The sequence below is a fragment of the Drosophila innubila genome (genome assembly GCF_004354385.1).
Source record: "Drosophila innubila isolate TH190305 chromosome 2L unlocalized genomic scaffold, UK_Dinn_1.0 4_B_2L, whole genome shotgun sequence".
Taxonomy (NCBI): Eukaryota; Metazoa; Arthropoda; class Insecta; order Diptera; family Drosophilidae; genus Drosophila; species Drosophila innubila.
The window spans coordinates 20,443,776-20,471,670 of NW_022995372.1; the positions used below are offsets into that span (position 1 = coordinate 20,443,776).

General features: G+C 36.1%; 2 protein-coding genes across 2 annotated transcripts; one reads left to right on the plus strand and one right to left on the minus strand.

The window, feature by feature from the left end:
• Positions 1 to 12,577: 12,577 nt before the first annotated feature.
• On the minus strand, positions 12,578 to 13,310 carry LOC117782019 (Golgi-associated plant pathogenesis-related protein 1). Its single transcript, XM_034618929.1, has 3 exons — positions 13,086 to 13,310; positions 12,786 to 13,012; positions 12,578 to 12,720 (listed from the first exon to the last, which is right to left on the minus strand). Exons 1-3 carry the CDS (start codon positions 13,278 to 13,280, stop codon positions 12,633 to 12,635), a joined length of 510 nt encoding a protein of 169 aa, XP_034474820.1. The 5' UTR covers positions 13,281 to 13,310; the 3' UTR covers positions 12,578 to 12,632.
• Positions 13,311 to 21,751: 8,441 nt separating this feature from the next.
• On the plus strand, positions 21,752 to 22,631 carry LOC117782015 (trypsin beta-like). The gene has a single exon (XM_034618923.1). The coding sequence runs from the start codon at positions 21,760 to 21,762 to the stop codon at positions 22,537 to 22,539; it is 780 nt and encodes a 259-aa protein (XP_034474814.1). The 5' UTR covers positions 21,752 to 21,759; the 3' UTR covers positions 22,540 to 22,631.
• The last annotated feature ends 5,264 nt before the right edge of the window (positions 22,632 to 27,895 follow it).

Below are 27,895 nucleotides of genomic sequence, written 5' to 3' on the forward strand. Positions count from 1 at the left end.
TACTTAAAAAATAAGTAAATGGGTATATTGTGTTCGTTGGAATGTATGTAGCAGGGAGAAGGAGGCATCTCCGACCCCATAAAGTATAAATGTTCTTAATCAGCGTCAACAGCCGAGTCGATATAGCCATGTCCGTCCGTGTGAGCGCCTAGATCGCAGAGACTATAAGAGATACCAAAGTTGGCACACAGATTTCTATAGACCCCACGCAGGTCAAGAGTGTTTTAAATTTTTGACCCGCCCTCTTCCGCCCCCGCAAATCGCGATAAACCACCACACCCACAGTTTTGAAGATAATACAGTTTTTATAGTAATTTACGTTATCTATTAATATTATCTATAATATCACTTAGTAGCAGTAATAGCTAACCAAAGTTATTAATAATGTTATTATTTCAATACAATCACCTAAAAGTATGCAGTAGTTTCTATAAGGAAGTAAATTCTTTACAGTACTTTTTATATATGCTATGGTCTGGATCTCGACTATAGCCTTTCCCATTTGTTTTATTTCTCTATATAATCGAAGAGCTGATTAAAATTTTGCATTTAGCTTATCACAAATGTATTTTTGTATACTAATCACGTCTTCTAACCACCGCACAATTTAGACAACATTTGCATAATTCATATAAAAGTTTATAGACTTTATACATTCATACAATATGAATTTAATTATATAGACACAAGTCGGAGTAGATTGATCAATATTTTGAAAAGTTTTTATACTTGAAGATAAGTACTATATGTAGATTTGCCAAAGCAGCTGCTGGCATAAATAGAGCTGGGTATCTCAGTTTCGAGTACTATTGAGGGTTTTGCTTTTCTTACTGATTTTGGGCCATTTAATGCTGATTGATTGCTTTCTCAGTAATTAAATAATAAGAGCATCACCTGCAATTACACATTCATGTACAAATTTATTTGGTTTCAGTTAAATGCGGCAAAAACAAATAAGACAAAACAATGCACAACATTGCCAACAACAAATAGCCAACAAAAGCAGACTTTTGGTAAATTCCAGGTTGACTTCGTCCTTCTTGTTCACCTCCGATTTCGTCATCGACCATCAAATTACAATATTTCAACAATATTCAATTTGACCAGATTCGTTATGGAATTCAAAATATTCGCAAATATTGGCACAGCATTCTCATGATTTTTAATTTGATTTCGATTTAATAAACATCAAGGCTTTCCAGGATAATAATCAATTTATGAACAAATATCAAAAGCTTTTGCATTGCTTATGCATGCGTTCTGTAAGTTTGCAATTTATTTAATAATCGCAAAATTAAATCTAAATTAATATTTCTTCATTTACTCAGATTCTGTCTTGACTTATATTATAATTTGGCCAATTTACTTTGAATTTGTTATTTGTTTTGCTACATCCGTTTTATGTGGAACTAACGAACTCTATGCATAAATCTTAACAAAAGTTTGGCATTTAATTTGGCTCATTGTCAAAATGAACAAGTAAGAATGCACCAGCTGAGAGTACTCAACTGCGAGATTCCCTTTATATATTTCTATTAAAATCAAAAATATAAAATCAGTCGCTGAAAATTAAATTAAATAAAATTTTTAAGAAAGTTACATTTGAAACTTATAAGACCGTAAGAAGAAAAATTTTACAAGTCTTTTGGTATTAAAAAAATTGTAGTTGATCCAGAATTGGTTGACAGGCTTTTTGTGAAAACCCGGCATAACATATTATAAGCATAGCTATTATAAAATTTCCTTTTTTTGTAAGGGTATCAAGTTTTATTATTCTTAGAATGCTCCCAGCGTGCACAACAAGAAAAGCTGCATAGTGCATGTAGGCCAGGCCGACACTATTTTAATTTGGCCAAAGCTCGGCAGCGCGCCAGGCAGAGGCACAGCCAAAAGCCATCCGGCTGTGATTCTCTCCATGGCCAACAGTTCCTGCTTCTCCTCCTGCTCCTTCTCGTCCTCCTGCAATGTCCTGTCTGTGTTGTCTGTTAACCGCAATAATTTATGCCTTTGAGCCGTGTTTCAGTCAAAGCCTTTTGTGTGGGCGGCGCCAGTGTAAGTGTATGAGTGAATGACTATGTGTTTGTGTGTGTGGGTGCGCACATAATTTTGCCTATTAAAGTAAAACACTAACAGCGCTTATCATTACAAACATCGCCATGCGAGGCAACAACCACAGCAACAACAACAGCAATCTGCGTTGCGCATCCTTTCGTCGACGCCATTTTGTTAAGTTTATGCTGTTTGTGTGTGTGTGTGTGTGAGTGTGACTTCGCCTCGCACTTCCTAATGCAAAAAAGCGACTTTTCAGCACAAATTTTTAGCAAAATTAAAATATTTATGTTGCCGACGTGCTTAATGCCCCGCGCTGTTGCCGCTGACAAAGCTGTCGACGTACATGATGCTCCAAACCCCCTTCACCCGCCCCCTTCTGCTTCTCACTAACTCGGCAACTCTCTGCCAAGCACTCAGTTTAGTTTCTCCTGTCTCTCTGTTTATGGATGTGTGTGTGTGTAAGAGTTTGTATTTGTATATACGTGATTATGTCTGTGTGGTTTTTTTGTATACCCTACGAAGAGCTGGACATTAGAAAATTTCTAGTTGGTTTGCTCTGTTAAACCTAGCTTTAAACTAGCTAAACTCTGAATGCTCTGTAATTAACGAATAGATAGGAAGCCGCTAAATTTTGGGTTAAAATCTTATAACTTTTAATACCGTGTAATTTATTGAATCTCTTATTTTATGAAACTTATTTTAATTTTTCTTTCAAAGAATTTAGTTCTTTTTGATAAGCGTTTTTAATGATTGAAAAACAGTTAAATGACTTGTAGAATAATGAAGATAAAGATTTTATTTCAATTTTTGACACCCGAAATTGTAAAGCTGAATTGCCAAATTTAGTTGCCCACTTCTGCTTTAAAGGGTATCTAAAAGTCAATTTTTATTTGTGTTTAAACTCCTCTTTTTTTATTTTAATGCAAAACAAAGAAGAACGCTTCTTCTGTAAAACAAGTGCTTCTCATTTCCCCCTTACAACACGCCATTCCCACGCTGCATACTTCCCACCCGTCTTTATTCTTGTCGCTTAAGACAACATCATGATGTTGCCACTTACTATTCGCGCTTTAGCAACATCATTTTGCTGCATGTAGATAATGCAACTAGTGCTATCAAGAAGACCCGCCCTTACCTCTTTTTTCTTTCCCTCCACAAACTTTCCTATTTTGCTTTTGCAACGTGGAGCTTATTGAAAACAATATTTTAAGTTGTTAACTTAGTTTGGGCCTTGCCTTGCAGACAGAACAGCATTTTTCCTATGAATATCTCGACAAATTCCAAGCCGCAAACAAAAAGTATGCAAAATTAAGAACATTCTAATATGCATGTCATTTAGCAAATTAATTACATTAAACTCGAGTTTATGCATATTTTTAATGTTAAAATGAAATGAATTTTTTAAAGTGTCATTAAGGGCGCTATTTAAGTGTGGGAACCACAAAAAAATAAAATTAAGATGAAGATGAAGAGCATGAAAAAATAAACGTAGAAGAAGTGAAAGAAGTGATTTTGCTGCAAAAGGGAAGCAAAAGTAAATTAAGCACAATTCCTCGGGCGTAACTTGGCCAAGTTGTTAGGGCCTCATTCTTTTTGCCCTTTTCCATTCTCTCTCTCTCTCTCTCTCTCTCTATCTCTCTCTATTTGTTTGTCTTTTTCCATCGTTGTTTTTTACGTTCTACCGTCTGTTTTTTGTTAAAAACGCTTAAATTTATGACTATTTTGGGACCTGCTTGCGGCTGAATCGTCGTTAGGTTTCTGTCCTGCTTTTGGGAATTTCTTGGTTTTTGCTGCTCTCATAGCATGGGTTTTCATAATTGACCCTGATTGGTTTCAAATCTTTTCGAAAATATCTGGCAAAAGTAAGCAATAAGGCTCATCATGAGAAAATTTAACTTCGTATTTATTCTAAAGCTGGGTATAGACATCGAAAAAAAGCTGTGCGCTAAATGTCAAATCCATATAACAAAAACAGTGGCGAAATCAGCATGTCGATGTCCATACCCAGCTTAACTGATCAACATTTTTTAGCTTAGTTCTGAAAAATTAAAATTAAATTATTATTTAAAGTTAGATTCTTTAATAAGCTAGAAACCAAATTTTTCAAAAATTTTGAAGTCTTGCCTAGTTCTTCAAAAATAATAAATAAAAATTTAGGGTCCATTAATGATTTATTCCAAATAAAACATATCTCTAATCACATACAAAACTGTTTAGTGATGAAGTTTGCTTCCTTATCGCTATAATTTAGCAACTCTTTAAAATTTTACACTCGGATGCGTTTAATTTTATTTTTGTATCGTATATGTATATGATACATGGCAAATAAGTTGCTCATACGCCACGTTGTGCCGTTAGAAATGTAAAAGAAAAACTGACAAGTGAAATTCAATTCCATGACAAATGAACTGCAAAACAGATGTCCATCTCTGAGTAGAGAAAGAGACCGAAAGAAAGGGAGAGAGGGAGAGAGAGAGAGAGAAAAGGGACTGTTTCAAAGGGTAAAGCAAACGAAAATATAAAAACGGAAATTAAGCAAAATCAACCATGTAGAACTCTTACCAAGCGGAAATAGTTGAAATATTCAATAGGAAATTCTGAACAAAAAAATCTAAGACAGATGATGGAAGTAAAAATTGTTATATGGATGGCCATGCAATGTTTGAGATACTTTTATTTTGTTTTGGGGGCCACACGATGCAACTTAAATTTAAACAACTAAAAGCTTGTCTTTCGCCAACAGACAGACAATGCAAACGCTGCAGAATTTCAACAAAAAAAGTCAACAACAAATTCGAACTGAAAACTCTCAAAAAAGTATAAAAATAGACCCGAACCCCAAAACCGATGCCATGCCAGGAATGATGGAGAGTGTTTTCTGTCGGAGCGACTGCAACCGCATTTCGCACAAATATTGACACATGTGCGGCAGGAGGAGGCGGATAGGGAAACTGGCCGAAATCCAAACCAAACCAAACCAGACCAAACGCTGTGGCCATTAGATGATTTATAGGTCAGTTCTCGGGCCCCTCTGACCCCCTCCTGTCACTTTTTGCCCCTCTCTATAGTTGCTGTCTCTGTTCTGTTTCATCGAAAACAATAGCGAAATCGAAAACGAAAACTACAACGAAAACGACAACGAAAGCGAACAACAGCTGCATCGTTTGACAGGCCAGGGGCGAGAGCAAGACAAAGGCTTCCCTTTCCTTTCCTCATTCCTCCCTCTCTCTCTCTCTTTCTCTCTTCATTGAATCCTGCATCATTGCGTTTTAGGGCGTTGTATTTCGAATTGAAACGAACACTTTATAGACATCCAGCGGACCTTTGTAATTAACAACAACAACTGTAAAAAATGCACTAATGAAAAATACTCAAAATTGGTGTATTGCATTGACAGGTGAACCTGGATATGAAAGACAATGGCACTAAAAAAGAGTGCATTGTTTCCCGTGCCATTTTTTTCATGTTTATTGTTGAACTTGAACAATGGACATAGAGGGACTCAAAGGTCTTAAGAATTTAATATCCTCGTATGTTTTAGCAAAAATGCATTTCTTATTGAATTGTTTTGAATGTTATCTCTGTATGGTTTAATGTATCTTTGCCAATTTTATTAAATAAATCTATATATATATTTACATAAAAAATTTGTTTTAATGAATGGTTCTGATATCACAAAAATTTGTGGAACAAAATAAGCATGTGTGAGGTGTTTTTTTTATATTTCTATTCTATAAAAAATGTATTGATGAATTACATTCATACTAATCAAAATTTATAATTATATAATTTTTAATTAATTATAGTAAGCTTATCCGTTTGTTTTTGATCTCTGAGACTAGAACAGAACCCAACTCAAAAGTTTCATCAATTATTGGTATCTGGACTATTTAAAGATATATTTGAAATTCAATTATAAGCTAATAGATACCTCTGAAAGTCTCTCTCACACTCTCTCTCTCGCTCTTTCGTTATTAATAGAGATAACTTAATTCGATTGGCGCCTGGGGACAAGGACCTGCGGCAGGTGTTGGCAGGAAATAAATTCCAATTTGCTACAAAACGAAAAACCGGAAAAAAAACTGAATTGAAATTAAAAATTTTTGTTGATTGCGAAGTTTGTGATGGCCACTTGTAGCCCCAGTGGAGGCAGGAAGCCCCTTTCCTCCCACTCGAGGCATGTCTCTCCATAAGTGATAGGTCCTTTTGCCATTTGGTTGTGGCCTTAAGCATTGTTGTATTTGTGCATGTCCTTGTAATGTCCCAAACTCCCTTTACTCATTGTAGGGGGCATTCTCGTGTATGAATATTCGTGTTTCACTTGCTCGTTTATTTGCTCGCATTACAATTACCAAAGGACTCAGGGACAACATACACGTACACAATTTGTTTGCACAGCACCTGGCTTAGAACACACCGAATTTTCATACCTGGCCAGGGCCCAATGTGTCACGATGTGGAATGGAATTGCTGTTGTTATTGTTGTTAGTTTGTCCTGTTACACAAACAAATTAATTTCGGAGCAGACGCTTGAAATGTTTAGCACAGTTCAGCAAATGCTCGTAATTGAATATTGTCTGTCAAGTGTTGGAACATCGACTATGGGAGTATGGGGAACATGCTGAATAATTTAACATTTTCCGGAATAGGTCAAATTATGCAAATTCTAATTATGCAATTGTTGCATTGTAACATTTCATAATCAACAATATTATCATACAAGTGCCATAAAACAGAATTCTAAACACTTCAATTTAATATATTGTTATATATATTTAGAATCTCTAATTTAAATTATTAGGCAGATGTAAGCATTTTTACACACTTATTTGAAGGAAATGACCACCATGGCTTTACTAGCAAATTAAACACTAACTGTTTGCCACATTTATGACACAAATTATATATAACTTTAAACTGTAACAATGAGTCAGGCTCAAACTGGCCACGGACAGTATCGGCCACAGTAGCATGTTCTCTAGTTTAGTTCATGAAAATACCATTCATAAAAATTTTAAAAAACTTTTTTTCTGTTTACAGTAGTGTACTCGTAGAATATATTAATATTTCACTTCCACAGATATTTATTTATTTGCTACAGCGGAAGCTTTGAAGCGCCGCTACGCACACACAGGATATTAAAAGGACACGTAGTCACGCTTGTAAAGTGCCAACAGCGGCGCCACCCATCGTCCACATATGGAAGCTGTCGTCATATGGACATGGGCCGTAATATTTTCAAATTTATTATTCATTTTTTTTCATCTTATTTTTTGGAATGATGGAGAGGACATTGCCCACCAAAGAGTTTCGCATTAATAACATAAAAGCAACTTTAATTAAAACTCTTAATGTTTTTTTAAATGCCTGTCATTCTGTTAAACAAAGCCTTCAGAAGAAGAAACCTGCTAAGAATTTAAAGCGCACAAGCAAAACAAAAATTAAATGAATTAAAATATGCACGAAATGCAAATGCGACCGCGTTTTTCTTTCTCTTCTCCCTCCCCACATATCATTAGTTTTTTCAGTCAGTTTTTTATAAAAATTATGAGCTGAGCTGTTAAAAGAAATTATAGCCACAGAGGCAGCTAAAAAGTCATTACGTGACCACACAATTGCGGTCAACCTCAACCTCTAGGCGGAGGCCCATTTGGCTGTTAATCCCATGGCGTCCTGCCCGTTGTCTTTTGTTCTTCTTAGCAAATTGTGCTAATGACAATTTAACTATTTTGATCTTTTGAATTTAAACTTTAACCTTTCTTTTTTATCTAAGGCGAAATACCCTATTACATTTTATGCAATTCATGTTTAAAAAAAAAAATCGGATTAAAAAATAATTTTAATATTTCAAGGGATAGGGTATAACAAAGTTTTGTTTAATAAGGAAACCATACAATTAACAGTTATTTAATCAAAATTAACCCACTAAACTTTTCGCATTTGAATCGCCTCAGCTTGGACAAAATTATAAGGGCCTCATAAACATTAAATTCATATTTGCCAAGTTGTAAGTAATTATAAATAGCTCACGTTTGAATTTTATCTCATTTGAAGTACATATTTTAAGTTAAGTAAGAGATAAATACATTTTCTGCAATCAGAGCTATAATAACTCTCAGTCATTATGTATATTGCGTATACGCAACGTTGATCGGTGCAAACAGAAAGATCGACAGCAGGTGGCAAGAGAATTCCCTCGGCAGTTTATCAAGCAGCAACTCGACAAGCAACGCCTTTTACTTGGCTGTTGATTTTTATCGCCACATAAAGAGGGAGGAGGATGCAGTGCAACCAAATGGCTTCCTGCGGCCACTTGCACATCTTTCCTCCTAACCCCTCCTCAGCAGCATGCCGCAGCCGGCGGGTCATGTACATATATTTTGTGCAAATTGTAATTTAAACATTTTGGAGCCGAGCCAAGTAATAATTTGTGTCCTGTCTGCTGCTCGTCCTGCCACTCGGATTTGTATATTTTATTTTCCTTTTTTATTTTGCAATTGATGCGCATCGCTGCACAGAATGAGAAGGATGAGGAAGTGGAGAAAGACCCAAAGCCAAAGGAAGAGCCATTCTTATCGCATAACTTGGCTGTGACTCTGACTTGAGAATAGCATTTTGCTGCAACATGAAAGTCAAGTGTTACAGTTGCACACAGAACTGCTCCTCCTCCTGAATCGGATACTGTTGTGGGAATTTCTTTTCGAATCGTTTGGCGCAATAAATTCTATTAAAATGCAATTTGAAGGGTTTTCTGATTTTAAATAATGCCAAGACAACTTTTGGGTTAATGCAGCAGGCAGTTCCTTCTTTCCTTTCACTGTCTATCTGTTTGTTTGTTTGCTTTTGTTTGTTATCCTTTCCCCAAAGATTTCTGCTGCGCCACAAATTCGTTTTCGTTCCAAGCCGCTGCAGAGTGAGATTTATGCAACGCTTCCTTCTTAGTTGTCTCTCGCTGTGTGTGCTTGTAAGTAGGGATATTCAAAATATTTATAGCTTATTTGCAAAATCTCTTACTCGGTCTAATTGGGCTGTCCTTATAATTCAATATCAATGTCTAAGACACTAAGGAAGTTTGCTAACGATACCAATTGTGTAATCTAGATAGCCTAATTCTCTCGCTTTACTTCTCTCTTATTGTTGACTTTGCTGACTTTTTCACCAAAACTATTTTTATTGTAATCTTTATGTTAAACACACAACCTTTAGAGTGTCATGTAAATATACCTCGAACAATCGAAAACTCAATTTTTGCAGAGCAGATTTTCAACAACTTTAACTCTGTAATATTTATGACGATCATTCGAGTTAATTGGAAAATACAATTTTTTTTAATCACTGTCAATTTTTTACAGACTTTTCCCTTGACGCTTTTTCACAAATTTCAAACTTTCATAACTATGTCAAATCACATGCACACTTTCACATTCATTTTTAGTCTTTGTAAATAAAAATATATTTAAAAATAAAACTACAATTTATGACAATGTTGCACAATTACGTTAAATAGACAAATATTGCAGAAAACCAAAACATATTACGCTATAAAAACAATTGTAAATTTTCGGCATGCAAAAACTATTTGAACAACATTTTTTGGCTTACAAAATTGACAATACTATCTGATTTTTTTTTTGTTGAAATTCGTGCTCAAATTAAAATTTAATTCGTTTGCTCTGTGCGACTTAAGGGGCGTGCAGTGTTGGTAAAGGCCACACAGTTGAATATTGTTAATACGCCCCATAAGCCCAATAAATGCGAATCATTATTGTTGTCGTAGTCTGTGTGTGTGTGTGTGTGTGTGTGTCTGTTCATTTTTTATTCCAATGGCCTTATTGTAATGACCATTAAAATTGGCATTGTTATGGTTGCTGTTGTTGACCTACTGAAATTCAATGAAAAGTGCATCAGCAGGCGACATGCGGAAAGCAGCAGGCGATGCTCAGCTGCAATGTCAGCTTAATAATTACACCACACACACACAAACACACACACTAACACAAACACACAAACACACACACACAAGAGCTGCAGTTGCATCTGCAAGCAATTTTTAAATGAAAAACTGAGAAGAAAAAGAGAAAAAACTGTGCACGCAACTGAAAAGCCATTGCATAAACTGGCAGCCATTTGCACGTCGTCAGCGTTGTCCGCATTAAAATAAATGAGAACTGTGCAGTAAGTATATGCCAACAGTGTTGTTTTGTTGTTGTTGTTGTTGTTGCTGTTGTTAATGAAGTTGTTGTTGTAAGGGAATTTTCACGTTTTCCATGTGAAATTACGCGCAAATTACAATGCATAAAAGTATCGAGCGGTATTCAGACCAGTTCCGCCTTTTTCCTTAAGCGGTTCATTCGGCGTGTCTTCCCCTCGTCTGTCTGCTGACTTTATAGCGCATTTGCATCGCTTGAATTAAAGTCCAGGCTGCAAAGTCTGCATGGTGTATAAAGGGGTAGTTTGATCTGATTGTCAGGTTTGTCTGATTTAATTACATTGTATAAGAGCTTTGCAGATCCTGACATTCCATTAATATAGTGCTCAAATTATACATACCGTCTGGCACATTGAATGGCAATTAAATTTCATCAATAAATAAAGTAAAAGCTGCTACATAAAGTGGACGGAAAACTAAATGTGACATGTGGGAAGAGAAGATGTTGGCTATATTGAACTGAATAATTCCCAAAATATTGCCAAATTAAAGGGTCTTCTTTAAACTGAAAAATGTATTTGAGTTAGCCAAGTTTTATATTTCTGATCATATTGATAGCCTCTTGGCTTTTACAAAATTTCTTACATATTTAAAGAACAATATATTTACATTTTGCTTTAATATGAAATGTACAGCAATATTTTAAATTAATTTTTAATTGCAATATTCGTGGACATTTAATTTAATATGAAACTGCAGTCCTTAAATATTACCGATTTAAATTTAAGTTTTAAAATTAAAAGCGATCTTTACTTTTGGGAGAACTGACTTTAATTTAAAGTTTTATGGCATACTTTTATGATCATTATCTCTAAAAACATAAAGTATGTTTTATTAGTTTACTCACATGCAGGAGCGTTTCAGCAATGTTGGTTGGTTTCCGGCTAGTTAACAATTCTGAAACAGCCTTAATTAAAATAACATTATCTGCATCGCACTCTTAATGCCTATGCAACCTTTTGAATTGCACTTCTTCAAACTGTGCCAATATTTTATGGCTTACTCCCGAGCAACTACTGCAGCAATAAGAACAAAAACAAGTACAACAAAAACAACTTGAATCTTTCCACATAAGCCGTAACCCTAACCCAATAAACCACTTTCAGAGCGTGTTCGTTACGTTGACTGTTGCTGCTGTTGATGCTGATGCTGATGCTGCTGTTGGCTTCAATTTCACACCGCCAACAAGTGACAAGTAAACGAACACACGCCCAAAAACACCACACACACACACACTCCCACCCACACACAGAATGTTGGCCACGCATCAAACTTGGTTGGCAGTATGCCGTAAAAATGCTGCTGGCTACAACAACAACAACAATAACAACAGCGATGGCAAACGAAAGTCAACAAAAGGCGAATTGGCAATATGCGAGCAACAACAACAAATACAGAGAGTGTGGAAGTCAGAGGACAAGAGAAATGTGATCATACGATTTAACGCTCCGGGAGATTGACTATGCATTTTTATCATGAATTTTTCGTTTTTAATTTCAACATGGCTTGAAAAAAAATTAAAACAAAAAATGGCTAACACTGAGGGAAATGTCGTATATTTGACCCCAGGCAACATTGACACCTACGTCACCCTTGGAGCTTGTGAAAGTCAGTGGGATTCAACAACATGTCTACGTCACGTCATGTAACCTGCGTCTCCCACGCCGCACTCCTGACTCCCTCCTTTGCAGGCCGCCTCACTGGATATTTATGGCAAAAATGCAAAATTAATGACGTGTGACGTGAAATTGTCGCAAAAAATGTGCCAAATTAAATGTTGGCCTTAACTCTGGCAAAAAAGCAAGCGAAGCGTTAAATTCCACAACCGCAACATAAAATTCAATAAAATATTTCAGGCCCAGCATCAAGTTATATTCCGCCTGGAGCAAATCCCAAAAAGTGAAACTCTGCTTGCATTTGATAACCCGGAAAGATCTATAATCTTTACCTTTACCAGCGAATTCTCTCGAGCTATGCAAAGACTTTGTGGGCTGGCATTTAAGAACTACCAGCAGCCGTAGAATTATGTCAGTCTTATAATTTCTATCCCGCTGGGTGCCAAAAGCGAAAGCTGAAGTTTTGGACATAAGCATTGAAGGAATTTCCTGAAGAATTAAAGTTACTTAATAGAGATATAAATAATTATTATAATATGAAAAAAAAAACTTAAAATGGTCTGGGGTTAACTTTTTTTTTTTTGAAATTATCTTATTACCTAAATTACTTTAAAATCTTATGCATTAGATTTTCAATAGCTTGTCTTAAATCATTGCCATATTTCCTTTCTTTTCAAACCCTTCACAAATAAATTACTTAATATAGTTTCTGGACCTGTATTACAGCTTTGTTGGATGGTTACAACATATTAATTTCATAATTTTCTTGGCACATTTTCCCTAAATAGTCCAACAACATTGCCAGGGGGATTATAATTACAAACAACCCAAGTACGGTCCGCCCTAAATGAGTAACATATATTAACATTAATTAAAATCTAAAAATAAATAGGATCAATTTATGTTACCTGCGTGCTACACCGGCGCCCATTTCCGTGCAGGATTTCCAAATGAGTTGCGTAAAGTGTCCCGAGGTCGGCGTAAAGTCCGGTTTATCGAAATTAAAGGCATTGATCTCCCGATACCACATATCCACTGGCAGATCTCCAGTTACATCCATGCCGCCAGATAGAAATATATTCTCACCATATTTGGGTTTCGGTCGATGCTGCATTATGTTCTTATCCCGCAAATACTAAGGAGCAGTTTATCAAATTATCAAATTATCAAATTAAATATGTTAAAGATGAAACTTAATCCTTTCATACATTAGCCCATTCCTGGGCGTGTCTGCTGATAGCATCGTTGACCTTTAACTCTGGACAACCATGCATCTGTCGATATTTATTCGTGGTTATATACACATCCTGCAAAAACTTATCATTATTGGCCTTTGTGTCTTTGCCCACCGGTCCAGGTGTACGCTCATGCGTTTTGGGTATCGGAGGTGGTCGTCGAGCCATCTATTTAGAATTAATCGACTGCATCCAGATCCAGAAATCAAATTAACAACTTTTTGAAACTAAACAGTTTGCATAATCTTTTTATCTTTTTGACATTACCCATGAAAAGTATTTCATTTTTATTAAAATAAAACGGGCTACTGAGAGAATGAATTTCTATAGTGTCGCAAAAAATCATTGTCATAAAATTATTAGGGTTGACAAAGGAACCAATTATTATTATGATACCTGCACAAAAATGTACTGTAATTTATACGTTAACATTCTTGAACAACAAGTGTTTAGCAAGTTTATGGCATAGCAACACAAACTAAACTTTTCCTATTTTCCCCATAATGTTTCGTAGAGTTAAAAACGTATCAGAAAACTTTATCCAAGCCATTTTCTACTTTATTGAATTTAAATCGACTTTTTGCTGTGCTCTCAAGTTTGCACAACTAATTTGCTCGTTAGAAACTTTAGTTAATGCAATCAATTAAATTACTTAAGTGGACAGCTTAGTAAGGTGTTCATACTCGAAGTTGTAGCTGCTGTTGATGGGGTTAAGTCTCGGAAATAGTGGGCATTATAAAGGATTTGCAAATGATGCCAGCATTTCGCCCAATTTAAAGGGAGGGAACAAGAAGCTTATCAATTTGATTGATATTCACCAACTGAAACTGAGGCCCTCACAGACGTCAGCCATAGATTAGACACATTTAACCATTGCCGAGTGACGAGCTGTCAGAGGCGTACGCCAAAGCATATCCAAGTTGGATTTCAGTCACTCACAGGCATCTAATGATTGGATTAACCCACATGACGTATGAGTGATGTATGAACATTTGCATTGAGATTGCTGGGGCTACGGTTATTAATGAGATGCCCATTCTTTCGGTACACATGTCTCCAAATGGCATCATCTACTCCGGCCACATCTGGTCGACATTAATTGACAATTGAGTCAAGTGGCATTGGCAAGAACACCAGATAAATATATGTTCTCTCATCGATGTGCACATTTTGAACATAAATTATTTAACTTTCGAAAGTAGCCAGAGAGGAGTTGAGTAGAGACCGTGTGACAAGTGCAAATGCAAATCAATCCTGCCATGGATTAAACAGATACATTCCAACTGAATGGTAACCAGATTTATGGAGCTTCAGTACTCATGTCCATTGGCCAGGTGAGGCAGCAGTAAATGATTTATGCTATCGATTACACTGTGCAACATAAACAATTTTAGTTTACCTGATTGCTCTTGACTTCAACTCACCTGCAGCTCACGCAGACAGTGAAGCTGTCATATATATATGCTCACTAATACACGAGCAAGGTTTAGTTTTAAATTCTGTGCTTTGTTTATGAAATAAAATTAAGCTTATGTTTAGTATAGTTACTAACATTATTATTTCCAACTCAATGCACTTAATTTTGTTGTGCTGTGTAATATTCATTAAGTTGATCACTTTATTCCCATTATCCATTTGACAGCGGGTATTCACTTAAAGCTCACACCTGTCAACCATTACAGCTTAAAGTTCTTCAATTGATTTCACGCTTCGTTTGCTGCCACTAAAAAACGTGATTCACAACGTTATTCACATACGTATTCACATTCACATTCACATTTGGAGAATGGCCACAGTCAAAAGCGTAAAACCATTCAGTTCGTTACTTTCTGTCGATTTAATTAATTTCGCAAACTCGTTATATCGTTTATTTGATTGATATTATATGGTATATCGGATATACACTCACACATGTGCATGTATGTGCAAAATGAGCAAACATTTTACTTTACCATAGCGTTGCGTTTTAATGACAACCGCAGCATCTGTTACCGGATGCACTCGATTGCACATTGTACGGGAATTGTAAACGACGATTGTATGTCGATTGTACGGGCGTGTTCAGGCATTAAAAATGCTCAACAATTAAAGCACAAGAGTGCGCCACAATATTCCATTTTGTTGTTTAATCAATAACCAAATTGAGTGGTGTGACACGAACACTAAAGTAATATAAAAAAATGCGCAAAAAAGTGTCATTGCATTTAAATAAACTGACAAATACAGTTCAATTTGAAGATATTTAAATAATAAACAATTAACTGATATTTGAGTCACAGACAGCACACACGCATAGAGACACATATGTAAGCTTTAAGCTCTGTGCAGGCGAAGTAGAAGGCGAAACATAAAAGCTCACTAATACAAGCGCACGAATGGAACGTTTCCACATGCATTTAATTAATAGATCTATTTGGGTTCATATATATTTTAGAATATTTAGTTTTATTTCTATTACCTATTTGTTTCTACCTCTATGAAAAAAGCTTACAAAATTACACAAGAGTATTCATACTAGTATGTAAATCGATAAATCTCTATCCAAATGTATATTAATAGTTATATGAATATCAATATCTCAATTCTAGAAATATATTTATAGTCATATTTAATACTATTTTTGAGCAAACACTGGTTAAACTCTGACCATATGCACTTCAGACATCAGTGGGACTTTCCGGCTTGTCAAGGAGAAAAGCACTTTTGCAAATTCATTTCAACATGTGTGTGAGAAAATGGAGATTGAAACGCATAGCGATTGACGGGACGTAAACTTTTACGCAAGTTTATTGCATCAGAACTCAAAGCCAATAAAAACGAGGCCAGCCACTTAGAGCCAGACGTTGGCGTTTGATATTGAGCTGAGTTGCCTTAGGATGGTGCACTCGTTAACCAGCTTAATTGAATAGACAAAGAGGTGCACTCAGGTCAGGACAGGTCAGGACAGGTCCGGACATGCTGCGCCCACCAACCATGCCTACAATCCATGACCACCTCTTCAAATGGACCACAGAGCATGGAGCATATCGAGCGCTGTAACAGGTAACAGGTATACCAACACCTTTTCAAGTGAGCGATAGTGCGGGGGTGCTTGGAGACGGGGGCAAAGGGGGTGTGACATCGGGAGCTCCTGCGGCAGTTGGCAATCCACTTTGGTGGCATTCACTTCTTGCCGCGTTTCCACCAAACATTTTTAACTTTTTCAGCCCAAAGGGGCCAAAATAAGCCAATACACACACACACACACACATACACTCCCCCTCCCTGTCTCCCTCAGTCTTCTGCTCAACCGGCGCAAATGCAATTTTCAAAAATTTTCTATGCAACGCCAAAAAGTCGTCTATGGAAACGTCGAACATGGCACATGAAAATTCGTTGAAGTTTTTAGGCAGCGGTTTTTACGTTTTTTTTTAAATTTTTTTTTAAGCCTGCTCCGATGGAAAAACGCTTCGAGTATACAACTATCCATTTTTTTGGCATGTGCAAATGGAATATGCGGCGCTAAATACATTCACAACTAGTTTTAGTTTTTAGTTGGCCAAAAACTTCTAGTTGTCGTAAACGATTTGGAACAAGTTTATTCCGTTTTTAGATGACAATTCCATCCGCTATTAAATATCCCAAAGCCAATGTGCAAAATTTGTATTTTTCTCTTTCATAAGTTAAATATGGGAACTATCAACTAAATAAAATTTAGTTTTTGCAAAATTTGATTTATTTTTACAATAATAGATACTCAATAAAACATACTTATTTAAGTAACACTCAACACTGTACCACATGTGTTATTCATTTTATTTGAAAACAATTCTACAAATTAGTAGTAAGTCTTAAAGGAAATGAAATTGAGATTGAGTTCTTTACCTCAATGAATTTAATTTATTTTCGATTTCACAAATTTATAAACTAAAGATTTTATTTTTGCTATTGCTCTGTCTCTAAGATAAATGAATTTTCAACAGCTAACAAAATTTAAATTGTTTTAAAGTTAAAGAAATCTACACTATTTATCATTTAATAAAAAAAATGTGGTGAGTGGTAATTCATGCCGTTTGTCATGCCCCAATGCAGCTGCCACTTTTTATTATGCTCATCAAAATTATATAATTCAATTTTTCCAATCGAACAAATCGCAGCACGCTGTGAAATGAAATCCAACCGAAGAAAATTGCGCATACGTTAAATAAATGGCAGGCCATAAGCACCGCCCCGTAACCCACTGCCACGCCTCTTTCCGCCCCATTACGAACTATGTATGCGTTCTGGGGATTGGTCATAAATCATGTCATTGCATTTTGTGGCGCGTAAGTTTTTGGTTTCGGGTTTTTGGGTCTGGCCACAAAGGAGTTTTGCGAGTTTTATGCAGTCGATAAGAAGATTTCGTTTGTTTGACAGGCGGCATTTATCATATGCACTGCCACAGGCTACTGTTGCCACATGCTGTTGCCACATGCTGTTGCATGCAACAGTCAACTACCGAGCGTGTCTTTAATTGCCGGCAATTGCAGACTGTTGACATTTATTAAAACAATAAACAAATTTACACACATTTTCCCCCAACAATCAAAATGTTGCCATTTGTCGTTGCCTGCAAAACTTGCCACAACCAGCAGCAGCAGCAGCAGTAGCAACATGATGCCACATAAACATGTGCCTCACGTACAATGCATAAATATTTTAATTCAGCCTGCATTTTGTTGATGGTTTTATGTATCCCAAGGATTCAACATTTGCCTTAACTACTTTCTGAAATATTCGGATTACCCGCAAAAGAGTAGAGAAAGAAGTATTTAAATAGATAGAAAGAGAAACAAAACTTACATGAATTATGTGGAAAATGATAAATGCCCGTCTCAATTTATTTTACAATTTCCTAAACTGACAACTCGCAACTAAGTTTTGTGCACAAGAAATGAAAGCTGCAAATTTGACATAAATACGAAATGAATATATTTTTATCAAGCTCAACTTGTGAAATATAACAAAATGATGAAGATAAAGCTTAAGAAAATGAAGATGGAAAATATTTCAAATATTAGTAAAACAAGAATAATATTCGACTTAAAGATATTCTGTAGTCAAATTGTATACACTTGTCTCATTAGCTATCCTGTTTCAAATATACCAGATCAGGTTAAATGTAAGCTGGACTTAAAGATATAAATACTATTTGTTTTATGTAAATGATATACTTATAATTCAGTCGATTAGCACATTCTAAAATAAACTCATCTATTGCTGATGATTTCTATTTTTCCAAAAAACTAACTATAAAAAAATACTTATATTGCAATCAAAGAACCTTTTTCCAATTGAACATGTATTTAATTTCTACATAAATGTATTAAAATATGATCATGTTACAATTAAAGAATCCTTCTCAAATTTATTGAAATGTACAAATATTGCTGTCAATGTTAGTTTTAATGAAAGTAAAGAAGGCAGTTCATCTTTCAGCTCTGCAGGTAAGAATACAAATGTATATCGTCCCTAATTTGCGCAATGAACAACAACAAAGTCAGTCGAGCATGAAAATGTGAGCAAACAGATGAAAATATTTGGCAAATCATATTTCTCCATGGGATGCAATGTAAGAAGAAGTAGCGCTCAGATCCCTTTGAGTTCCTCCCTCGGATAGGCAGACAGAGAGACAACTCTTTGGTAAGTTGTTACTTTCATTACACATGGTAAAAGCAAAGAAAATGTTGGGAAAAATAAATATTTCAATAAACTTTTTTCCTCATTTACTGTTTGTTGTTGCAGTTGTCGAATGCGCTCCTTTGGGATGCAATTAAATACATCGCAGTAAAAGTACCCACGTTTCCTTTTCCTTTGACTATAGGGATTCGTTCTCTGTTTCGGGAGGGGGAATGACACCGAGCTAAGGAAGAAGAAGGTAAACATACAATTTCAGTTGATTCGCTTTGTGAGTGCATCCATTTTGTTTGTTTGCTTTCTGACCTATTAATTGCAATGAAGAACTGAACTCAATGAAGTCCTCTTATGTATTCAATTTTTCGCCTTTGCTCGCATTTAATTAAAAATCAAAAGTTTGACCCAAACAGGTTTTTGAGTGGCCAACAAGCAAGCACTAACTTTTATAGTCATTCAAATTGAAAAAGTATAAAACATGTCTGACTTTTAAGTTCTTAATCAGTTAATAACTTTACCAAGCAAACAAAATTTATTGAAGGTCGGAAACAGTAGATGAGTGTATATGGTGTTTTATGATGAATTAAAATACTACTTATTACTAAATTCAACTCGTCTGCATTCAATTACAACTATTGGTAAAACTGCGTATTAATTTATTCATATTGAAAAAACCATAAATGTATACTTCACTTAAAAGCTGATCAAATAAGAAAACTGCATTAATCATACGCCCCGTGAAATATTTGATATGAACCTGAGAATGAACACTTGAGCTTACACAAACATTGAGCAAACATCAAATTAATGGAATTTCATATTTGCCAAGACTTGACTTGACTCAACATTACATTTGTGATAAAGCTAAAATGTTATCGACTTGTTGTTCTGGTTGTTACTGTGCTGTGTTGCTTTTAATAGAATTACTTTTCAGACTTGTGAACAACAAAGTGCAAAATGGCCCGTGGATGTTGCAAGTGCCGTTGTTGCTGTTGCCGCCTCTTTTATCGACTGCGGCACACAAAAGCAATTTAAAATGCCAGCAGAAAATGATGCTGACTCATAACTGGCTACCCCTAGTTCCCCTACATTCCCCTTGTTGAAGATTTTATTGAATTAAACCAATTTGGTATGCATGTAAAATTCCAAACACGTATTTGAAGATCTGATGCTGGGCAACGCTTTAAATGCTTTTCAATCCACACAATGCAATCAGATAGCCGTGCATCTAACTATTGAAGGGGACGGGAAAGGAAAAGGTGAAGAGGCAGCGAGTTTGGTCAGCAGCTCCAATCGAATCCATTTCAGTTCACGTTCTTCCTCCTTCCGTTGTTCTTGTCAACACGAATGTCCTCTAGGTGACAATGCTTGCTGTCCGTTTGTGAATAAAAGGGGAGAGAGTGTCACTCTTTGTGGCCAGAGGCTTGTTAGGCTAATTCTGCTGTCGTCCTCCGTCTAAACTTGGCGTCAAGTGGTTGCTTCTCAAAGCGGACATTGCGTGCACCCAATTAAACCCAAAGCAATAGAAAGTGAGTGAGAAGAGAGAAGGCAGAAGGGAAAAGAGAGAAGAAGAGCAAAGAAGCATTATTCAGTGTACTTGGCATTCAAAATGCTCAAGTAGGCGTGGCAGCAATTGAATGATAAAAGCAGCTGCTGCTGCTGCTGCTGCTGCTGCTTCAACTTCTCCACTCTGCATCCTGCATTAGCATCGGCATCGTTAAACTAAATTGGCCAGATGCCTGAATGTCTACGCGCAGTCTGCCAATCCAATCTGTGCAATGATCTTTCTCTTCCTTTCCTGTCCCTGTTTTTGTCTTTCCGTCTTCCGTCTTTCCTCTCTGTCGCTCTAAACCAACGGCAATTCGCTAACAAATTGAAATGAAAAACGCGCTTTGTTCGCTTGGCCAACAAAGTTGGTAGCTCGCTGATAAGGATATGACCGCGATATGCAAACCTAAAATACATGTTCCCAAATCCATTTTCTATCAGCTTTCATTTAACTCGGGAACCAATTTCAGCGCGGTTTTTATCAAAAAATCAAAATCAAAGCACATTTTATGCTTAAGAGAATTAGGTTGAAAATAGTTCATTAACGAACGAACGAAATAAATACTTAAAATCATCAAACCCTCAAAGCAAAAACTGCTTTAACGTAATCAAGAAATTTAGTTTGCAAAAATATACATATTCTTACTTTTTAACTCCGTGCTTAAAAAAGTACTGCGGTACTTTTATTCTGCTTATTTTAGTTAAATTGTTTAGGGTCTAACTAATTAAAAAACATAAAAAAAAGTTAATTTTCCATTTCTTATGTAATCAACATATGGTATATTTTAAGGGATTATTTTTTCTAATTGAGTTACCTTATAAAAAGAATACCAGGTGTGTTCTACAAATCTCTAACAGCGCTAAAGCAACCCAAAAGCAATTGTTTGTGTTCCTAAAAATAAAAAACTCTTGCTTTCAAATGTCTTTAAAATTCTTGAGAGATTTGACAAAGTTTAATATTTATTAAATTAAATTCAAACATCTTTAAACTGAATAACAATACAAAAAAAAATTGTTTGAAAATAATATTTATCTAATATTTTAGGAACACCAACGTTTCAAACGGTTGCTTTCAAAAACATTTCACTTTAAAATCTCTAGAGATTTCTGGAATACACCTGTATATTCCCATAAATACAAAATTGTTCGAAAAAATTCGATTACGCGGCAGGGCCTCGATACATACCACGTCGAATGCCCTATCTTAAAATTCTGAAACTTGTTTTAAGTGATAAGCAGTATTTCATTAAAAATATCTTGGTAGAAATTCCTGAAAGCATTTAAAAAAAACAGCAAAGTTATTAAGAACAGTAGATAAGAGCTTAGACAAGTTAAATGAAGAAAAGATAAGTTTTAAATTATATTTTTGAGGTTTTACCAGCGGAACAATGGATTTTTGACTATAAAAGAGAGAGTCAGACAGGGGTTAGCATTCAAAAGATTTGAAATGTATCTCAAGTACTTACAGTTACTTCCGATCATTACTTTAACAATTTGTAACCATGTGACTTCATTGGATCATGAATATTCGAAGGAAAATCGTATTATTGGTGGCACTGATGAAGAAATTGAGAATGCTCCATGGCAGATCTCTTTGCAGTATAAAAAACAACATATATGCGGTGGTAGCATCTACAGTAAAGATATTATAATAACGGCTGCCCATTGTGTTGAAAAATTATCAGCGGAAGAATTTGAAATACGAGCTGGTTCCTCAAAGCAGTCTGAGGGTGGTACTTTGATAAAGGTAGCTAAAATTATATCGCACGAGAGATACAACATACCAATGTTTGCAAATGATATTGCGGTACTACGATTAGCTGAGCCCTTAGCTTTCGGAGAAAGCATTAATTCGATTCCTTTGGCTGAGAGTAGTCCCAAAAAATGTGATATGGCAATCGTGACTGGCTGGGGACGCACTGGCCCCTCGAATCTTCCCTCATCGGAATTGCAAACAACCACACTTAAGATATTAGGGAAATACACATGCAGATTGGCATTTTTCTTCATCCCAAATAAGGACATGTTTTGTGCTATAAGTAGGAGATCTGGCGTCTGTTCTGGTGACTCTGGTGGTCCACTAGTTCTCAATGGAGCGCTTATAGGCGTTGTTTCCCTTGGCAGACCCAATTGTAGTGGACCCAGTGTATTTGTCGATGTGGCAAGAATGCAAAGTTGGATTTTGGCGACTATTGAGAAGATATCGACAGATAGTTCAAGCGAGTAAGCTATAAACTAACAGAAGTTTTTAAAAACCATGTTTCAAAATTAACTGTGTAATCAAAAGTTCAATTAAATGGATACAATCTTAAAAACTAACGCCTGTACAAGAGTTTTAATTTTAGTTAAGGATTAGAAAAAGCTTTATTCCATTTACAAATTGCTTAATCCTTAAATTCTTAACCGAATAGAGCCTAAGGAGGAATTTAATAATTTCTGAATCGATTTCGTTGTAGAAAATGTTAACTGGAACACGTTCACCGTGCAACACAATATTGAGGAAAAAGAGATTTCAGGAGCACATAGAAATGCATTCATTTCGTAAAACGCAAATGCAACGCATTCAAAGCACCGCAAACTATTGGGATGCCCCTGGATATACGCAACCATTTCCGTCGCTATGTTGCCTGCTACTTCCGCCCGTGTAGGCGGCCACAGCTGTCGGCTTATGGACGGGTCGGAACATTTATCCGTACCGCTTTCCCCCTTTCCGCCCTTACCACACTATACCACAGTTATCTGTCTGCCTGTGCGTTGCGAGAATTCAAATTGAGCTCTCTGACTTTAAGCGTTGGTAGAGAAAATTTTAATGCGCCAATGCGCAATTTATGACTATTTTATGCTATTTTAATTTGCACAGTCAGCGGTTGCTGTTCCACTTTAAAATGAGAACTCGTAATAGTTCGCAGATTGGGCTTTCGGGTTGCCAATAGCAAATGGAAATTGGCATTATGGGGAAGCTCATTAATGCCACGCACGTTGCCGTTGGCCAAAAAGATGAAAGATACGAAGCGCTAATAAAACAAAAATGGAAAACATATAAATCAGTGTCCTTGGCACGTGTCGCCAGTGCCGTCGATGGCTTTTTCCCCCTCCTCCTTCAGGGCAGCCTCAGGTGTGCCTCCTGGGTCAACCAACCTGCAGTGTCTCCTTCTGACTTGTGCGCTGTCACGTTGTAAATCTCGTGAGAGCAAACACAGAACAGAAGACAACAAGCGCGACTGACGGCGACACAGCACGCGTGCTTAGCCATATTCCCATATCCATTTACATACACACACACACAGAGAGCGGCAGAGAGAGAGAATGTCTGCCTCTCTGACTGTCTGTGTGTGTGTGGGATGTGTGACACTTTGGGTTGACATCACCCATTGCGGACCCCAAGGCCCCAAAAGGCGATAAGCCAAACGATTGCATTATAAATTAAAAGACGTCAACGCAACGAATCAACAGCTGTCCCCAGGAAGAAAACTTTTCAAAAACTGAGATGCAGACATGCAGAAATTGAGGAAAAACAAAAAATAAAATCGATCTCCGATATGCCGAAGATATGCTACTCTCGCAGAACATTGTATTCAATTTTTGGGCTGCTCATTCCAATGATATGCTCAATCTATTTGATATTTTAGATAGTTTTGAACCAAATTTGGTTAGGATGTACCGTGTTTATTGTACATATATGTACATACACGCAATCTGTGATATTTGTTCAGATATTTTAGGAAAAAACTAAATTGTAAGCACTACAAATTGAAGTCGATCGAAACTATATGAAATGGTAGTTTGATTTATAACTTAACAAACAATAGAAAATGTACTAACTGTAAAATAAATTGACATATATCAAAAAACTTGAAAGTTTTTGTTAAAACAGTTTAAAAACTGCTCGTACTGATCAAGTATAAATATACTTTAAAAGTTCTGAAATACCTTCTTAATTGTGTTATACAGTTCTTGACCAAGTTATAATGCTCTCTGCAAGTGTATTGAAATTTTAACAGAAGAGAAATGACAGAATAATGCAAGACAGTTGAAACGAAGAAAAGTCAAGATTGAACATATGAAATAATCAATCAAATTGCAATTGTACTAATTTCTTATTCCTTAGCTGAAACGGACTGAGAATTAAATGCGCTTGATTAAGCTTTAAATATTATTCAAGAAATTTCTTAATTGTAAACTTAAATAAAGTTGTAGACCTAAAACCGTTTCTTCATAGTTTAATTTATTCGTTATCCCAATAATCCATTTCTCCAAGTTATGCAGACACTTGCGCCCTCTGGCGGTCCAAAAACTAAAGTTTTGCCACGTCTGGCAACTATTTGCATGGCTTTTGTGTGTGTAAGACTGTCTGTAATAATCGCAGAGCCAGAGCCAGAGTTTAATGTCTGTTTGGACTCAAAAGATTTCCAAGCCATTGGATAATGCAAACTATGCAATATAATCATAATCGCATGATATATGTCCAATCTCTGCAGCAAAGATTTCAAAATTGCTTGAGCTCTGCATACGTCCCGCCCTGCGCCTAGAAGTAGGCAGTGGCAGACGTTATGATGCTAAGCTCTGTAAGCTTCGCACTCTGGAGAGTCAATTTCCAGCGATTAAATTAAGAATGCATAACTTGCTGGGTTAACAACATCAGACGGAAGACGGGCCAATTGCCATGACTTGGCTAGTAGCTCCCTTCCCTCTTTTCTCTTTCTTTCTCTCTATCTCTTTCTCTCTTACTGTCTCTCCCTTCTCAGCTACTTTACCATGCAACGACTCTGATTTTTGTTTGCCATCCTCTTTGCGCCACTGATGAAACAAACGGCAGTCCGAAGGGTGAAATGGAAGAGCAAAAAACTTTGTCAGCGGCTGTTGCTACTTATCTGACTTTTCGTTATACCCTAAATCTTGTTTTCTTAAAGTTCACATTATAGAAATCACCGCACAATTATCGAAATCAACCCAGATCGATAAAATCTTGTTTACAGAGTCAATAACAGAAATAGTGCTGCCAACTTTTTAGATGAAAAATGTAGCAGAAATTGCGAAGCAAAATAGCCAGATATGATACTGTCATTAAATTAAGCATACAATGTTAATTTGAGCAAACGTCTTTATTTACAGGGTATTTGCTGTTGCACAGTTATGTGTGAGTTTAGCACTCTTGTTTCAATTTGCGATTTGTTGGCTGTTTTCTATTTCAACGTCCTGACCTGCCCTACAGTTGCCATCCATGGAGAAATGTCCTGTTCCGTTTCTGTTCTTGTTTGTGTAACATATATAGGTGTTTGTATGTTTGTGTGTGTATATGCATAGTATACATGACATAACATGAAACGTGCTCTTTGCAGCAGCATCTTGCAGTGCGACCAGTTTTGTATTTGTTTTTAATGCCGTTTGCATTTGCAAATAGTTACCATAAATGTTGTTGCTACTATTGCTGTTGCTGCAACATTATGTGGTAGCATAAAGCAGAAATGACAACAGCACCCAGCGACAATACCGGCTATGGCGGTGATAATGCGAGTGGGACTCAGACAACCTGCTGAGTGCGGAGGTAATGGCCGACTCGAGAGTTGGAAGCTGCCATCGCTTTTAATTTGTACAAATGCGCGCGAGAAAAAAGTTAAAACAATGTGATAACAAAGTAGTCGGCCAGTTGTTGGCATTGCCATTGTTGTTGTTGTTGTTGTTGTTGCGCGTCTGGCCAGTGTGTACACCATACATAATTGAATTAAGGCAAAGCTTTTGGTCTCTCACTCTCTCTTGGGTCTTTGTTTTTGCCTTTGTGCTTGCAGCACTGCGTTGGCTTTTGTTAAGAGCTTAACGCCATTTTGAGTGCAATGCAATGTAAAACACTCATGCATACTAACATATAGTACATACATACCATACGCATAAACTCACGCATAAAGCATAACAAAAGAGTTGCCACAGCAATAACAACAACATTACCAACAACAGCAGCCATTTTCTACAGGCGCCGTCGCTTTTTTGCTGACTTGATGTTGTATTTGGTTGTTAACAAAGTGCACACTTTGTTTTGTGCTTAAAGAGGATTACGATTAAAAGTATTAAGAGTAAAGAGATAATAATTTATTTAATAGCATATCAAAACTACAAATGTAAGTACTTACATAAATATGAACATCTCTACAAGTGTGTTTTAATGTATTTTTATTGAAAGTATGATAAAATTGAAATCGATAAAGATTTGACAAAGCTATGACAGTTTGGATGTTTCAAAAAAGCGTTAGGAAAATATGGACAGTGATAGACTAAAAATCTAATTTTGTAATTTTGATGCAGATTCGAAATAGAGCCGAAAGAATGATAGAATTGACATTCCACATAAAAATCGGTTAAGTTTTGAAAAATTATGACCGATGAATATTTTCAAGTGTCACGCGAGAAAAGTACGGATAAAATAGACAGTTATCGAAATGTAATTTTAAAATTTTGATTAAACTTGATTTGAATTTTTTGAAAAGTATCAAGGGAAAGAAATTTGATTTAATTTACTCGATTGGTCACTTAATTTAATGCTTGATTGAACCAAAACTAACCGTCGTGGATTACGTGGTTACTGATCGGTTATTTCGTTTTAAAAGCAAGTGTATAAAAATGACTCCAACCTATGCCAAGTAAGTGCAATAAATACACATCTGAAAAGTTTTAAGTTTTAAGAAATCTTCCGCAGTCTCAGTATTTTAGAACAAACCCAAATATCTTGGTTTCAATAAGAGTAACAACAGGCCATATACAATATTTGCAACCGCATGACACACTCAACCTGTCAGAAAATTCAAGAGTTTGTGAGTATGTGTGTGTGCTCAATTCGAAGGAAAAGTATCTTGAAGATATGTATATCTGCATATACTTATATTATGCATGCAGCCCAAGCAATGGCCAGAAGAATATTCAAAGCATTTAGCAACTCATTGTCCCTTTCGGCACTAGCAACGGCAGCAGCTACAAAAGCAGTAACAACAAAGATGAGGACTAAAAATGTATTCATGGCACCCAAATTGTATAATTTAAGTTTGCACATAAAATCACACCGCAAATGTAGACAGGACCCAAAACCGGGACATGCAAGTGAACATACATACTATTTACACACACACGCACGCACACACACATTCTCACACGTTGGGTCAACAGGAAATCTGTCTACAACCAGGGCTGCAGTCGTACATAAAGTTTAGCAAAGCTGAACTTATGAAATTCGATGAAATTTTGTCATAGATTAATGGTAAATATTATACAAATATTTAATAAGTTTTATATTTGAAAATTGTTAGAGATTTGCCAAACATGTCTGGGTAAATATGTAACATTTAATCAAAAGTTTACAATACTATTTTGTAAAATTCTTATTTTAAATATTGTGTAGCCCTGAAATTAAAATAGAACCACCTTTCCATACCCAACCAAGACATCACATTACACAGCTGAGCACACAGGAAAACCGAAGTCGAACCCGAAAACCAAAAAACCGAAACCCTTGCCCAGTGTAGACATGGAATTTAAATATTTTAAAGCGATGACAGTAGATGCGTTCAGACGAACAGGGGAACAAAAGGGAGATACTT